The 15,648-nt window shown below is 41.4% G+C and overlaps 1 protein-coding gene across 1 annotated transcript in view; it reads left to right on the top strand.

Moving 5' to 3' along the window:
* Positions 1–7,349: 7,349 nt before the first annotated feature.
* Positions 7,350–15,648, top strand: part of SYPL2 (synaptophysin like 2) — a 31,333-nt gene continuing 23,034 nt past the window's right edge. The window contains exons 1-2 of the mRNA XM_018566999.1: positions 7,350–7,417; positions 7,502–7,570. Coding sequence (XP_018422501.1) covers positions 7,352–7,417; positions 7,502–7,570 — 135 coding nt within the window. The 5' untranslated portion in view covers positions 7,350–7,351. The remainder of the gene's footprint in view (positions 7,418–7,501; positions 7,571–15,648) is intronic.

Here is a 15,648-nt window from a genome sequence, read left to right as displayed (position 1 = left end):
TTCTCATTGGGTTGTTGAAAAGGGGTTCTCTCTTCCCAAAATCGCTTCTCATTTCCACAGAACTCAAGATATTGCTATTCCATCAACCTGTCCCAATCCTGCTAATGAAAAAGAGAAAGACTTTCACCTTCTTGATGTCAGGAGGTGCCTGCTGCACTATATATAAATAACAAGTCCTTGGGAAAAGACTAAATTTTTGTGCTGTTTTCAGGTCCTAAGAGAGGTCATAGGGCATCTAAGCACACTATAGCCTGATGGATCAGACAAGCGATCACTTTAGCCTATTAAACGGTTCAATTAGAACTAGGGTTGCACAGATACCAAGTACAGTACTCGGTACAAGTACGAGTACATGCACCGATACTTTTGAGCTCCAAGACTACACTAGAGAAAAATTAAAAAATTAGGAGGCAGCTGTAATTTGTAAGGAGCACACGGAGCTCCTAGGATTTGTACATCTCTGTTTTAATGTACTATTTTGTTTTTATAAATATAAATAAAGGGATGCACAGATACCAGTTTTGAGAGTACGAGTACTCGTACTTGCCTGGTACTTACAAGTACGAGTATTGATACATTTTTGTTTATGGTCATGTGACAGTTTTTCTAAAACAATACAGACTGATGATTTCAGGACAGTGGTGGAGCGCCAGAGCCAGGTCCCAGCTGCAACTGCTGCAACCCTGGTAGGTCTCATGAAAATGCCAAGTATCTGCAGTGGTACTCGAAAAGTATCTGTGCATCCCTAATTAGAACCCCCAAATGGCATTATGGCACACTCCAGCTGTGTCCTTGGCAGAAAAAGATGGGGCTTCACCAGACCAGATCTGTAGGGCAGGCACTTGGTCCTGTTGTCAGATCTTCGTGACGTACTATATAATTGATCTCCTACCCTGTCAAGCAGCATTCAGCAGAAAGGTGCTCTCAGCGGTGTTCCCTCCCTAATAAGGTATTTCTAGCTTAAACCTCTCCTGTGTTGTCCTGGAAGATAGATTGGTAAAACAAAGTTAGGTGCCTGGTAACGTCTTTTCCATGAATTTTCTAGGACAGCAGGGAATCTCGGGCATTGTTAAAGTTATTTAAGGTGTGGATAATGCAACATGGGGGTAGTCCTTTTGCCTTCGGGTTATTTTATAAAACTGATGTGATTTTCAATTGTAGATTATGTGTTTCCTGTTTCCTGTGCTGTCCTGGAAGATTCATGGAAAAGACGTTATCAGGTATCTGACTTTCTTTTTTATATTTTGTGAAAAGATTCACTTACCTTTAAAGACAGCAAATAGTTTTGTGTGGATAAAACACTATAAGGACCTCAGCAGTGTTAAAGTTAAATATAAAAAAAATAATGATAACTATATCAAAAATACACCTAGAAGAAAGCCCTCAAGGCACTTTTCATGTATGGAGATCTCACAAGCATATTCAACCACTTGCTCTCCAGAGCAATTTCTTACTGCTTTGCTAGAAAACAGGTTAAAAAAACAGTGATATATTTTCTGAAAGCAGAGGCCCTGTAGAGTAAAAACAAAGTGCTGGTTGCAATTTATTATGTCGCACGGTATTTGCGCAAATGTTTATCAAACCAATATTTTTAGGATAAAGTACACTAAAATGAAATATAGTGCACAGAAACAGAATATAATACCCAATTGTTTTGTAAAATTTAAAGGATGTGTTCACGCCGGGTAAATAGACACCAAACATGTCAAGCCTTAAAATTGCGTGCGCCTGTGAAACCGTAAAAAAACACAACACCCAAAATTTCCCATAGGCGACGCTTTAAAAGCTTTTACTGTTCGTCAGTTCAGTGGTTAATGGTCCTATAATTATTGCTCTTACTCCGACGTTCACGGCGATATGTAACGTGTGGTGCTATGTGCCTGTACGTGGGGGCAGGGACTTTAGCCATTTTTTTTTTGCTTTTTTTTTTTTTTATATATGTTACTTTAATTTTTTACATTTTCAAATAGGGGCTAACAAGCCCCCTATGTAATAGCAAATAGGATGTGACAGGTCCTCTTTATGGAAACATCAGGGGTCTTTCAGATCCCTAATGCCACCTAAGGACCCCAAAGAAGCTGATGAAGCAGAGATCTGCTTCACTAGCTTCTTCTCCTGGCTCTAAATGTGCACAGTGACACTGGAAGTGATGTAATACACATAACTTCCAGGTCCAGTGATTGGAGGTGAGATCTCACAGCCAGAAGCTTGCTGATCTCCCTTCATCAAAGACGTGCAACGCGCTTTCTGTGCCATTACTTGTTACAAACGCGTAATCAAAACACACTGCAAATGCTGCATGAGCATTTTTGCCACATTCGTCGTGCATACCGCAGTCCATTGAAATGAATGAATGAAAACGCAACTGAACACGATCCACGTTCACACATCGCAAAAATGTGAATGGGGGCCTGAGAGTCATCTTTTCCTCCCCCTGACACCAATGTTTTGGGGTTTATTTTCCTCCTACTGACACCAACAACATGAGGTTATTTTGAGACCACTGATTCTGCCATGCAAATCTAGAAAGGATTGTCACCAGCACACCAAAAGTTTTGAAGCAAAAAGTCCTTTATTGACAAATCACCATCCAATACAAGCGCTTTCGGGGTCTCAGCAGTACCCCTTCATCAGGCTCAGAAATTCTCACGGGATCTCAAATTGTTCACGGGGCCGTCCGTGGTCACTACAAGCACCCACCTGCTTGGCAGGTTTACTACTATTCCGTTAAGGAGTGCAGCTGGTTCTTGACTACATGTATTGCTCTGCCATGCAAGATGCTGGCAACGCAGACACCCAGGACTCTCAGCCAGAGGGGCTGAGCGGTTCCAGGAGGCAACTTCTTGCACTGGGAAAGAGCTGACTTTGCAGCGCTTCCCAGGATTTCTGGATTTGGCATGGGATCCTGGAACTGGGAGATTTCTAAGAGAATTGGGAGGGATGAGATCTCCATTCCTGGGTCCATTGTTTAATAGTGGCCAGCACCTAATTGCACACCTGTGCACAGCACTTATGGGAAGGATGCTGGCTAAGGTTCTGGGCTCCTGCTGGGAAGAGGGACAGGTTGTGTCCAGGAGTCAGGCGGACTCCACCCAGAAGCCAGAGTGAAGCCAGGAGGCTGTGTATGTTTTGGAGGTGCCAGGGAATCAGCCAACGAGGCTTAGTGAGCCTGGGACACACAAGGCATTTGTGGAAGAGTCACATGCAGTATATGTGACCATGCTGAGTTGGTGAGACATGGTTATACAGTTATTGACTACATGTTGCTTTGCTGACGAAAAGCTACTTTCTTTTCCGGAAACAATAAAAGACTGTTTTGTTTTATGCTAATGTGGCTTTGAGACTGGTCTTTGACCGCTCGACATTTGTGCTAAACCTCCCCAACGTCACAATATATATATATAGTATACCCCTCACATTTTTGTAAATATTTGATTATATCATTTAATGTGACGACACAGAAGAAATGAAACTTTGCTACAATGTAAAGTAGTGAGCGTACAGCTTGTATATCAGTGTACATTTGCTGCCCCCTCAAAATAACTCAACACACAGCCATTAATGTCTAAACCGCTGGCAACAAAAGTGAGTACACCCCTAAGGGAAAATGTCCAAATTGGGCCCAAAGTGTTAATATTTTGTGTGGCCACCATTATTTTCCAGCACTGCCTTAACCCTCTTGGGCATTGAGTTCACCAGAGCTTCACAGGTTGCCACTGGAGTCCTCTTCCCCTCCTCCATGATGACATCACGGAGCTGGTGGATGTTAGAGACCTTGTGCTTCTGCACCTTCCGTTTGAGGATGCCCCACAGATGCTCAATAGGGTTTAGGTCTGGAGACATGCTTGGCCAGTCCATCACCTTTTACCCTCAGCTTCTTTAGCAAGGCAGTGGTTGTATTGGAGGTGTGCTTGGGGTCGTTATCATGTTGGAATACTGCCCTGCGGCCCAGTCTCCGACGGGGGAGATTATGCTCTGCTTCAGTATGTCACAGTACATGTTGGCATTCATGATTCCCTCAATGAACTCTAGCTCCCCAGTGCACGCTTGACACCATCTGAACCAAATAAGTTTATCTTTGTCTCATCAGACCACAGGACATGGTTCCAGTAATCCATGTCCTCAGTCTGCTTGTCTTCAGCTAACTGTTTTCTTGTGCACCATCTTTAGAGGGGGCTTCCTTCTGGGATGACAGCCATGCAGACCAATTTGATGCAGTGTGCGGTGTATGGTCTGAGCACTGACAGGCTGACCCCCCCACCTATTCAACCTCTGCAGCAATGCTGGCAGCACCCATACGTCTATTTCCCAAAGACAACCACTGCATATGACGCTGAGCGTCTTTGATCGACCATGGCGAGGCCTGTTCTGAGTTGAACCTGTCCTGTTAAACCGCTGTATGGTCTTGGCCACCATGCTGCAGCTCAGTTTCCGGGTCTTGGCAATCTTCTTATAGCCTAGGCCATCTTTATGTAGAGCAACAATTCTTTTTTTCAGACTTCAGAGAGTTCTTTGCCATGAGGTGCCATGTTGAACTTCCAGTGACCAGTATGAGAGAGTGAGAACAAAAACACCAAATTTAACACACCTGCTCCCCATTCACACCTGACACCTTGTAACACTAACGAGTCACATGACACCGGGGAGGGAAAATGGCTAAATGGGCCAAATTTGGACATTTTCACTTAGGGGTGTACTTTACTTTTGTTGCCAGTGGTTTAGACATTAATGGCTGTATGTTTAGTTATTTTGAGGGGACAGCAAATGTACACTGATATACAAGCTGTACACTCTCTACTTTACATTGTAGCAAAGTGTCATTTCTTCTGTGTCGTCACATGAAATGATATAATAACATATTTACAAAAATGTGAGGGGTGTACTCACTTCTGTGAGATACTGTATCTATCTTTATATACAGTATCTATCTATCTATCTATCTATCTATCTATCTATCTATCTATCTATCTATCTATCTATCTATCTAGATAGATTTAAATAATAAAGCTATACTTGCGCTGCAGCAATGGAATGTCCCTCAATGGCTTCATGTTCTATACACTGTGTAAAAAACATGACAATTAATTGGACCACTGCATTGGAGGGGGAGAGGGGCTCCAGGGACCGGTCTAAGCCGGCGATTCGCGGTAAAAAAATTGCGCGCCAAACGCGCGTTTCCGAGGGCTACTTGGCTGTATCCCAATGGAAACGCGCAACAAAAATGGCCCAACGTAGTACATGTACCTTTTCAGGCGTGGGCCGTTTTGTAGCGCGTTAGGGACGGGCTGAAATACGCCAAGGTGTAAACCAGACCCATTGAATACAATGGGATTTAGATGTTTGAGCGTTTTGTAGAGCGTTCGTCTAGCGCACTACAAAACGTTCAGGTGTGAACGAGGGCTTAGACCAAGCTGGCTCAGAGGATTGGGTGAGTGTAACTTTTTTTTATTTTCTTCCCTAGACCAAAATGAGCAGTTAACCCTTGCAGTGCAGGGGTAGCCCCATTGCAAGGGTTAATAAAACTTTTCCCCAGAGTTCTTAATCCCACTGACAACATAAAATTAGGCTTATTTCCTTCCTCTAACCATTGATGGGACTTAGGCTCAGTTCACACATTAGCGGAAACGTGCTAAACATGAAAACCAATACATTCCAATGTATCTTGTTCACACCTGCACGATGTCCGTGTAGTACGAAAACACACGCCACTCCAAAAACTCCAAGTGTAATATTCTGGGTGGATTCTGCGCATTCCGGCTATAGTAGTAGCAAAATCTGTGCGTATGTTAAAATTTGCACGTTTTCGTGCTGCGCAGAAAACGCAAACGTTATGTGTGAATGGAGCCTTATTTAACCTCACTGACACCAGTGATGGTGTTTATTTTTGCTTACACTGACACCAATTCTAGTATATAATTAACTCCCATTTTCTGTTTCGTGTACCCTTTGCAGCGGTGGGGGGTTCATACCCCTGCACTAAACAGTGCTACTTAATGATGTATAAACACCGTTCAGTGCTGGTTCTTTCAGATCTGATAATGTCACCCCAGGGTTTAAGTCCATGACAGCCTGGGCTCATAGGAAGCGGAATGAATAACTCTGGCCACCATTTAACCCAGAAGGCTGAGCCCATCTATTGGTGGTAGGGAGCAGGTCCAGATTAATTGTGAGTATCGCAGCAAAGGAAAAGAGAAGGAAAGTATATTGGGGTTATCCTGTATGGGCACAGCTTCTCATTAAGGATTGGTAGCCTTATAAAAATTCTACTTTACATGTGCATTTTTTTAATTGTGTTTTTGCAGATATTTTCCTGCATTTAAGTGCATATTACCATGTAAAGTGTTAATTCAGAAAAAGATTCAACACCTACTGGACAGGTACATATTCTTCTTTTTTTTACAAAATACCTTCAGTTATTTTTGTAAGATAGCATGAGGAACACCTCAATAAATCCGGCGGCAGTGGTAGCTGTACAAGAGAGCAAAGACTGGAGTCACTTCTATCCTCGGACAAGTATGTATTCTTTTTTTGCACTGTGTCTTTAGTTCTATTTCTGTGAGATAAGAACAGGGTCACTTTAGAAATACATTTGACTGTGCTTTTTTGTAATTGTTACAATGTATACAGTTTCTTGAACTACAGTGTTAGATACATTAGCAGAAAAGTCTGATGACCTCTTTAAAGTCAGCTCTTGGGTATTACCCATGAGATAACAGAAAACAAGAAGCCCCAGTGAAGTAATATGTTACCTCCCACCAACTGCACTGAGGATTGCTCATCTCCCTTTTTGGGATGGGGTGTGTTTAGGGATCAGGTGTCTTTTGCATTCACTCTGGTCCACTCTGAAATAGGACTTTTTTTTTTGTCAGTGTTCTGGGAGAGAGAGGGAGTGAGGAGGTGAGTGTGGGACAGAGAGTGAGTAGGGAGGGGGCAGAAGGAAAGACAGGCAGGCAGTAAAGGGCATCGAGCCAGGGACCTGTCCAGAATACAGACGCAAAGGAAAAAAAGTTTTGTTTTGTGTAGTACAGTACGGAACATTGAACATAACCAGAGGGTGTTTAGATATAAATCAGTTTCAAGAACTATTTGGGTATATTACAGGTCATTGAAAGAAAATATCCAGAAGTTTAACAACTGATAAGGGATTCATTGAAATGCAGAAACAAATTCATATATGATAAACAATAAAATAAAGTGAAGCAAGCTAAGCAGTAGCTAGATATAAGGAGAGCTGTTGTTGGAATCATACTAACTGGCTATAAAGCGAATATCAAGACTACTTGCAACATAACCTGAAGAGCTCTCGCTTGGGATTCATTTTATCTACCTGGCACGAGTTTGAATTCAAAGGATGTCTACAGGAGCGCCTTCCGCAACGATGGACAGAGAAGGGGGCCACACTGGCTGGGCCATAAAGGTAGCACGAGGGGTAAACTGTGTGCCAGGGGTGCTTTTGCCTCTGTGAATGGGGTAGATACTGACCTCTTCCTCCATTCACTAGAACCCACTGACAGGACTGCGCTGGAAGCGGCTGGAGGAACCGTTGGGCTTTATTAAACTGCTGGAATGGGTAAGTGATTTATTTAATTTGTTCTCCTAGTAGCAGTTTAAATATCCTCACATAGAAGCATGCTGTACAATTACTCTTTTAGGGCTGAATCAGAAATTGATTTAATTCACTTGATTGGATCATCCACGTGGCTCTTTTATCCTAAATGCATAACTGATCAGAGGAAGGTGTAATCTACATTTTGCAACAGGAACTTCAAAACTACTTTCATTTGTATTTGTCAATTCAATGTAGTTAGAAATGCAGTTATGTTTAAACCTCAGTTGTTCCTGAAAACATGTCTCCTAACAGAGATACTGTTGATTCTAAGATTCTGTAGGATCTTATTTATTGTAACTTCACAATAGATGTCCACTACTCTAAAGTATATGGTGTGTATAATGTTCATTGAACTGAAAACATATTCCTAAACATATGGTCTTAAACAGCTGTGCCAAGCCACATTTTGCCTGTCCATTTCACACAGCCTTCAACTGTTTCTGCACAGCAGATGACTTGTTCTGTGCAAGTGTGAATGTCTGTCCACTTGTGTTGTCTTTAGGGACATCTGATCTCTTATGTCACCCTTCTCTATGAAAACCTTCTTTTTTGTTTTCCACCTGACATCCCCTTTTCTATCCCATACCTCTTTAGCTGAGTTCCCAGCCCCCCCATCCACATGGTAAGCTCGGCTCTGTATGCCCGTCACAAATAGCTGTTCTCACATTTCACTGCAGTTTAGGAATCTCTCCCAGTCAGTAACCTTTCCACCATCTCCATAACCTACATACTTGGGATCATTCTTCACTCAGCCTGTGCCAAGAAGTATTCATATTTCAGCTGTATACTTTATATTGTACATACGTTCCCTTTTTTATATGTTGGTTAGTATGCTAACATTTAACATTTCAAGTGATTGTCACATTATGCTCACACTCTGTAAGGAACATGTCAAATGCCAAACAGCTGCAAAAATCCTAAATGTATCAATGGGCATTTTCTTTTTAACATTGACCCTCTTAGAAATTTGTTTATTGCCAGTTAAAATATATGTGGGTTTTTATTTTTTTTCCCATCATCACTTTTAGGCCTATTTATTACAAAGAGCATTAATCACTTCCAGCAATCAGAATAAATCCTTAAGTGGTTTGACTAAAGCAACCTAAAATCGGGTGGGCCACAGTTCTATGGGATATTAATTAAAGTAATAAGGAATACCACTCTCTGGGATATTAATTAAAGTAATAAGGAATACCACTCTCTGAGTGTCTTCAGCGTATGTTTTCATGCTCATATATGATGTCAAGTACTTCTAGTGGCAGAACCAGCTTTATTGGGAAAATACACAAATATTTACAGAGGTGGACCAATAATGGAAACTGCTAAAAAATATAATAATCCCTAGGACCAAAAAAGAAAAAGAGCAGGATCACCCTTTCCCTTCTTGTATGCAATCACATGACCGTAAATGTGTAATGGGATTTTGCACAGCTTTTCAAGTAGAAAAGCCCCAAGCTTGTTAATTGGAGGAAAGAGGTCAGAATAAACTTTACATATACTTTCAGTGTCATTTAGATCAGTTAATTGGGGAGATCATGAAAGTTGTTTAAGCTCATTTTTTAAATTCAGTAAACCACTGCTGAATTTTGTATTTTTTTTTTCGGCGGAGGGGGGTCATTATTATTCTAGACTGTGGGAGCACCATAGTATTTGCATCACTGGGTGCATCTGGTCCTGTTAAATGGCAATGGTCCCAGTGACACTCACGATGAAGACTATCTATGCTACTATACATACCCCACAATGTTTAAGACCTGTCAACATATATCATTGGTATATTACATCATTTGGCTTTCTCAAAACTTAAACCTATTGTGTTCCTTACACCAGGTTCTGCATCTCTGTGCAGTGTCAAAATGGCAGTCCTGCCATTAATTCCAGCTTTGTAAAACTCTCAAAGTATGTTTACTCTTGAGTTAGAATAACTCAGTACTGTTTTTTTTAAAGCCTATGCAATTTGTCCATGTTTGCCATGATTATTTTTCAGACTTGACACAATCAATACTGTAGTGCAATTTTTGGCTGCAAATGTAATTATGGGCAAAAATAAAATTACATATATGCTACATATTCTGAATTGAATTGACACAGCAAATGTAGTTTCTATGGTTTTTGATCCTGCTGTTGTTTTTCTACTCAATGTAACAGGGTGACAACACCTGTTCTGCAGTTAAATCGCACAGCAGTGTGGTCACCCTGTTCAAACGAGAGAAAAACAAATTAAAGCTCAACTCTAGGTAACACTTTTTAAGCAGTTATAATGCCGTTTTTCGAAAAGGGGTTCACTCCATATGAACAAAATAAACGCATCCCAGTCAGTGTTGCATGGTTTCACCAAACTCCTCTAATTGCCCCTTTGGATGGACAGGGTGTCCTTTTACAGGAAGCAGAAAACCAATGTATAAACGGATAGAGGGGGAGACTTAGGAAGACAAAAACTGCTGTGATGACGCTATTGATAGACTTTAAAATACATGTACAGACATCCCAACCTGCAAAACCTTATTTCAGGGAGGTTCTCATCTCATTTCAGGGAGGTGCCCTTCCTGTTTTTTTGTTGTTTTTTTTACAGTGGCCGTCGTCAGAATATAAAAGAAATAATAATGATAATAATAATAATATATTACATACATACATACATACACACACAGACACACACACACACACACACACATATACACACACAGATTGCTATGGGCAGCAAATGAAATAAATGTTCTCTATAACTAGACAACCAGGACATGTAATTGATTCTATATTATCCACAAAGGGTTAACAGCACTCTCTCAACCCTGCAGCAGTAGATCTCAGTGCCTGTACCTGCTCTCAATAGTAGTCTATGTCCGCCCTCTCTGTGCAGCAAGTAGCTTCTTCCTTCCGAGAGCCAAGCCTCGTTCTGAGGCTACTCTAGAGATCACATGACCTTCCTCCAGTAGGCAAGCCTCGTTCTGAGGATACTCTAGAGATCACATGACCTTCCTCCAGGAGGAAGCCTCACTCTGAAACTTTACCCACTGATATCTTACCGGAAACGTTTACTCAGAGTAAACCTTTCAGAGAGAAAATGCCTCTCTCGCGGACATCAGGGAGCCGCTATCTAATAGCGGGAGACTCCCTGAATCTTAGGAAACTTGAGATCCCAGCATGTAGTTTAGTTCCACTATAGCACCTGGAATTTGGGGCACTGACTGTTTGGAACTCTTTTAGTAATCTTGTGGTTCTTTGAAAATTTACATTTCAAAGTGCTATTTGATTGAATGCTTTTATCAGTGACATACTGCTGGTAACCAACTTAATATAACTAACATTTTCACTGTGTTAGATATTTGCCTTTGAAGTCACAATTACATTTACATGTGTTGTTCCCATTATTTTGTTGCCATCATTTTGTCCACTCTATGTAGCTGAAACATAATGGGGGGAATTTACTAAAACTGGACCAGGCAGAATCTGAAGCAGCTTGTTCAGTTAAGCTTTGAAAATGAAAGCTAGAAGCTGATTGGTTGCCATGAACAGCTGACCCCGATTCTCTCTACTCCAGTCTTAGTAAATTCCTCTCAATTAATTAAACAGAAAGAAAGGGGCACATATCCTAAAGTAACTAATGTAATGTGCAAACACATTACAAACCCAGGAAATTAAAAAAATTAATTTTTTCCCAGTTTTTTTGGCTAAAATTAGGTACCTCGGCTTATATTCGGGACGGCTTATACTCGAGTATATACGGTAATTAGCTGTGTGATAACGGTCACCTGGCAAACAGTGTTTGGTTTGAAATATTGATCATCATCTCTTTAGATGATTCTTATTGTACAATGTATTGCCTTTCCCCCTGTACTGTAAGGCCTCATTCACACGAGAAAAAGGCCAGCATGTACAGCTCCGTGTTGCGTGCCTGGCCTTATGGGGGAGCTCCCGGGAAGGACAGGTGCTGTGTGTGATTAGTACGCAGCCCCTGTCCTTCTCTATAGGAGTTCACGTACGCCGCCCTACTTTCACCTCAAGTGCAGGTCAGTAGGGGTGCAGGTGTCCTGGCTTGGGCGCAGACAGGATCCATCCTGTCAGCGTACAAGTACGCTCACCCGCATGGACGTGCAGGGCGGGTGAGCGCAGGGCGGCGTACGGCCGTTTTCTCCCATAGAGAAGAACAGGGGCTGCGTACTAATCACACGCAGCACCTGTCCTTCCCGGGAGCTGCTCTATATGGCCGTGCACGCAGCACGGAGCTGTACGTGCCGGCCTTTTTCTCGTGTGAATGAGGCCTAAGGGGGTGTTTGGCAGGCAGTTCTGACCCCTGCCAAGTACTTTATTAATAAAGGATCTAAATGTGTGCATTCAGGAGAGCTGCTCACTTCTCATATTGGTGGTGGGGTAATATTCTTTGACACTTCAAATTATATTTTTTTCATCATAACTTTACAAAGCCAATTTAATGGTTGAACTTCTTCCCTTATACCGTGTTTCCCCCCAAAAAATAGGGTAGTAATGTCACATAAACACAATGCTTACTAAAAAGAAAAAAAGACATATCTGGCATCTGCTACTGTATTCAAATCACAAACCGGTATCCTAGCAGTACTAAAAGCCCGCTATATTTCATAGTCTACCAACAACTATCCATAGTCCAAATTGATATAATCAATTAAACACCAATTTATTATCTACCAAAGTCCCAATTAATAGAGGGACCTCTCCCTTTAGGGGAATTAGACTTGGGTGACCATAGGCTAGAAAATGTTTTGGAACACTTAATTAATCTTTTTTTTATCTACCTGATTATAATTGAATGAACAGAAGGAACACCATTTGTGATTGTTTTTCTAACTAAATATGATTGGACAGTAATTAGTTATCCTTCTGGATGGATTTTGCTTTGAACAGTTTATTCTGTGATTTCCTTGTGTGCTAAACAGTCGGTTGTACTAATAAAGTTCTCAAAAAGGGCTGACTGCAGAGAAGGATTTTTCAACAAGTTGGAACATTATTTTGACATCTATCTACCATTTTATCTGTCATCAGAGATCATATTTGTTCTCAAACGCTGTAATGTTGTTCATGTTGTCAATGGTCTGTGTTGAATATTTCTTGAAAAATTTTCTGATGTCTACATATTTTACCCGCACTTGGAAAATGCAGTAAGCTGCAAAAAAAACATATCTAGTTGGAATAAGCCCTAAAGCACAGCTCTCCTTCTCTCACGGGTTTGTGGATTATGGCTGTATTTATTGTGGAATTTGGGGAGCTATTAGATTATTATTACATATTATTATTACATAGTATTTATATAGCGCCAACAGTTTGCGCAGCGCTTTACAATATAAGGAAGACATTACAGTTACAATACAATTCAAGACAAGATGGTAAGGAGGGCCCTGCCCGTGAGGGCTTACAATCTAAAAGAGGAGTTTTACAATCTAAAAGAGTTTTACAATCTAAAAGAGGAGGGCTTACAATCTAAAAGAGGAGTTTGGTCCTTCATCACATGTATTGGTAAATTATGAAATGCATTTTTAAAAGGTTTGAGTTACTGACAGGATATGTGTTTGTGATTGAAATTTTTCTTTCTTTGATGTTGCTTTATCCTGACCCCATGGTAGGCAGTTTAGATCTAAGGGAAAGAAAATGTTATTTCTAGTAAGCACACATTTTAAGTTGATATTGCAGGATTTACCTTTAATTCATTTTTCGTCGTTTACATTTTTAAACCCGTGTTCTACCATATTTTCATTAAAAGAGAACTATGGGGTAAGTGTTTTTCCCCATAGTTCTCTTAAGGGTCCCAGGAGGACATATACTAGCGTCCTCCCGTGACCCAATGCTCAGTATATTGTGAGCTACAGCTCGCAGCCGGGACAGATCCCGAACAAAAAAGGAAAAAAAAAACCAATAATCATACCGCCAGGGAGGTTAAAGAAAACCTTATGTTTTGATGCTCCTCTATTATATTTAGCTGATTTAAACTAACAGGGTTTTTCACAAAAGGCAGGAGAAGTGAACAATCTAGGACAACATAGCTGATTTGGAAAAAGTCTCCAATTCAGCTCACTTTCCAGTTCAGCTATGTTGTCCTAGATTGTTCCCTTCTCCTGCCTTCTCCAAACTCTTCACCCTTTAGTGAATAACCCTGCAAAAGTTAATTTGGGCTTTAAAGAGACACTGTTGTCATCTTTGACGCTGAAGGGACATTAATAGTAATAAATATACAAAAGGAGCACTTACAATTGTTTCCCGACTTTTCACAATTCATGCCCCCGTGATAAAAATAGACCCGCTATTTAGGGCTGCCAATGACACTTTTGGGTGTGTTGTAGGCACTTCTGACAGTATTCCCACATCTGCTCCTCCCCCTGCCCTGACCACTGTTCCTTTGCACAATCTAAGATGACAGCACCATGGCACACGATATGCAGCAACAGTGAGTAAACCAGTAAACCATTAGCCATTTCACAAATGACTGAATACTGGCAGGATTACTCACTGCTGCTTCATACAGAGTTCAGTTGTGTTCTCGCACACAGCAGTGTGATCTAAGATCATGCATGGCAAGATCTACAGCAACTTTGGGAGCACTCAGGCACACTGTATGCAGCAGCAGTGAGCAATCCTGATAGCAATAATATTAATGAATGATAATGAGATTGCTTCTGCATACAGTGTATATGGATGTGTCATGATGTATGGGGCATGTCTGTGGATTCAACTCTATGGACCAAATTTTTTTTCTAAACTAAGGGTCAAGATATACTTTATAACCTGACTGTACATCTTTGTACAATCAATTTTAGATTTACCAAAATTATATAATCTAAAGCCCTACCTAGTCTATGCAATTAATTTGTGTCTAATCAGGTAGACCCTTGCACTACATACAGTAGATGTTGGTAGATCTAAAGGAGATTGTACAATCGGATTGTAATGCACGTGGTGAACTTTAGTCGCACATATGTGATATCACTGTTCATCTACCATGTAGTTAATCTCCACTAAGGGTTTGAATGCTGTGCTCTTGTGCGCATTTTTTTTAGTTTTGGATAGATCATGGAAGGGCTATACCCCCTGTTAGGTTTGTATTTCTATCCCTGTTAAGGTGGCCATACACTCTACAACCATCGCAAGACCTTAGTCTTGCGATGGTTGTACAGGGATTAAATAAACGTACGATCTGCCTATCTTGGACAGGCAGATCGCACTCTCGATCATCGCAAGCCCGCCCCCCTGAGGGGCGGGCTTCCGATGACCTCAATGCTGAACGGGCAGTGTGCGCGTGCGCACACCGGCCCGTTCGGCATTTGTCTTCCGAGCACCGTTCTAACGGGAATCGTACGATTCTCGGCTGGTTTTCGAACATGCTGGTTCGACGGAAGACGTGCGACGTCTCCGTTCACACTGCTCGATTCTCGTACGATCGTGGGATTTCCCCACGATTCTCGTACGAGAATCGAGCAGTGTATGGGCACCTTTATGGAGATTCCCCCTCTCTATTGGTGCTGGTTAGACTTGTGCACTGCTGAAATTTTTGTTTTGTTTCTATTTTTTTCTTAGTTTTCTGAAATTCGGATCTGTTCGATATCCGAAATTTGCAATTCGGATCGATCCAACTTTTTCAGAATTCGGGTCTATTTAAATCTATCTGGATGAAGTTAGGTTGTTTTTAAATGTGAAAATAAAATAAAAAAACAGTGTGGGGTCCCCCTACTAAGTCATATCAGAACCTCTAGGTCTGGTAGGAACTTTGAGGGCGGGCCTCATGCCAAAACAAAAAAATGGGTGCCCCCCAAAGTCCTTTACCAGACCCTTGATCCGAGCAGCAGGAAAGTGGGGGGCCATCGTGCACACCCCCCTCCCTCGCACCATACCAGACCACATGCCCTCAATGTGGGGAGAATGCTTTGCTAGGGAGGACCTCCTGGCAAAGCACCTTGTGCAACATTTAAAATTAACCAGCTAGTCAATTGTCAGGCCCGATTTGTTATATATATAATATCTTTTACCATCTGTCACAAACAGTATATAGGTAAAACCACAAGACGACTGTGTGA

The sequence above is a fragment of the Nanorana parkeri genome, unplaced genomic scaffold (assembly GCF_000935625.1).
Source record: "Nanorana parkeri isolate BGI_ZX_2015 unplaced genomic scaffold, ASM93562v1 scaffold995, whole genome shotgun sequence".
Classification (NCBI taxonomy): Eukaryota; Metazoa; Chordata; class Amphibia; order Anura; family Dicroglossidae; genus Nanorana; species Nanorana parkeri.
This window is presented reverse-complemented; position numbering and strand designations above follow the sequence as displayed.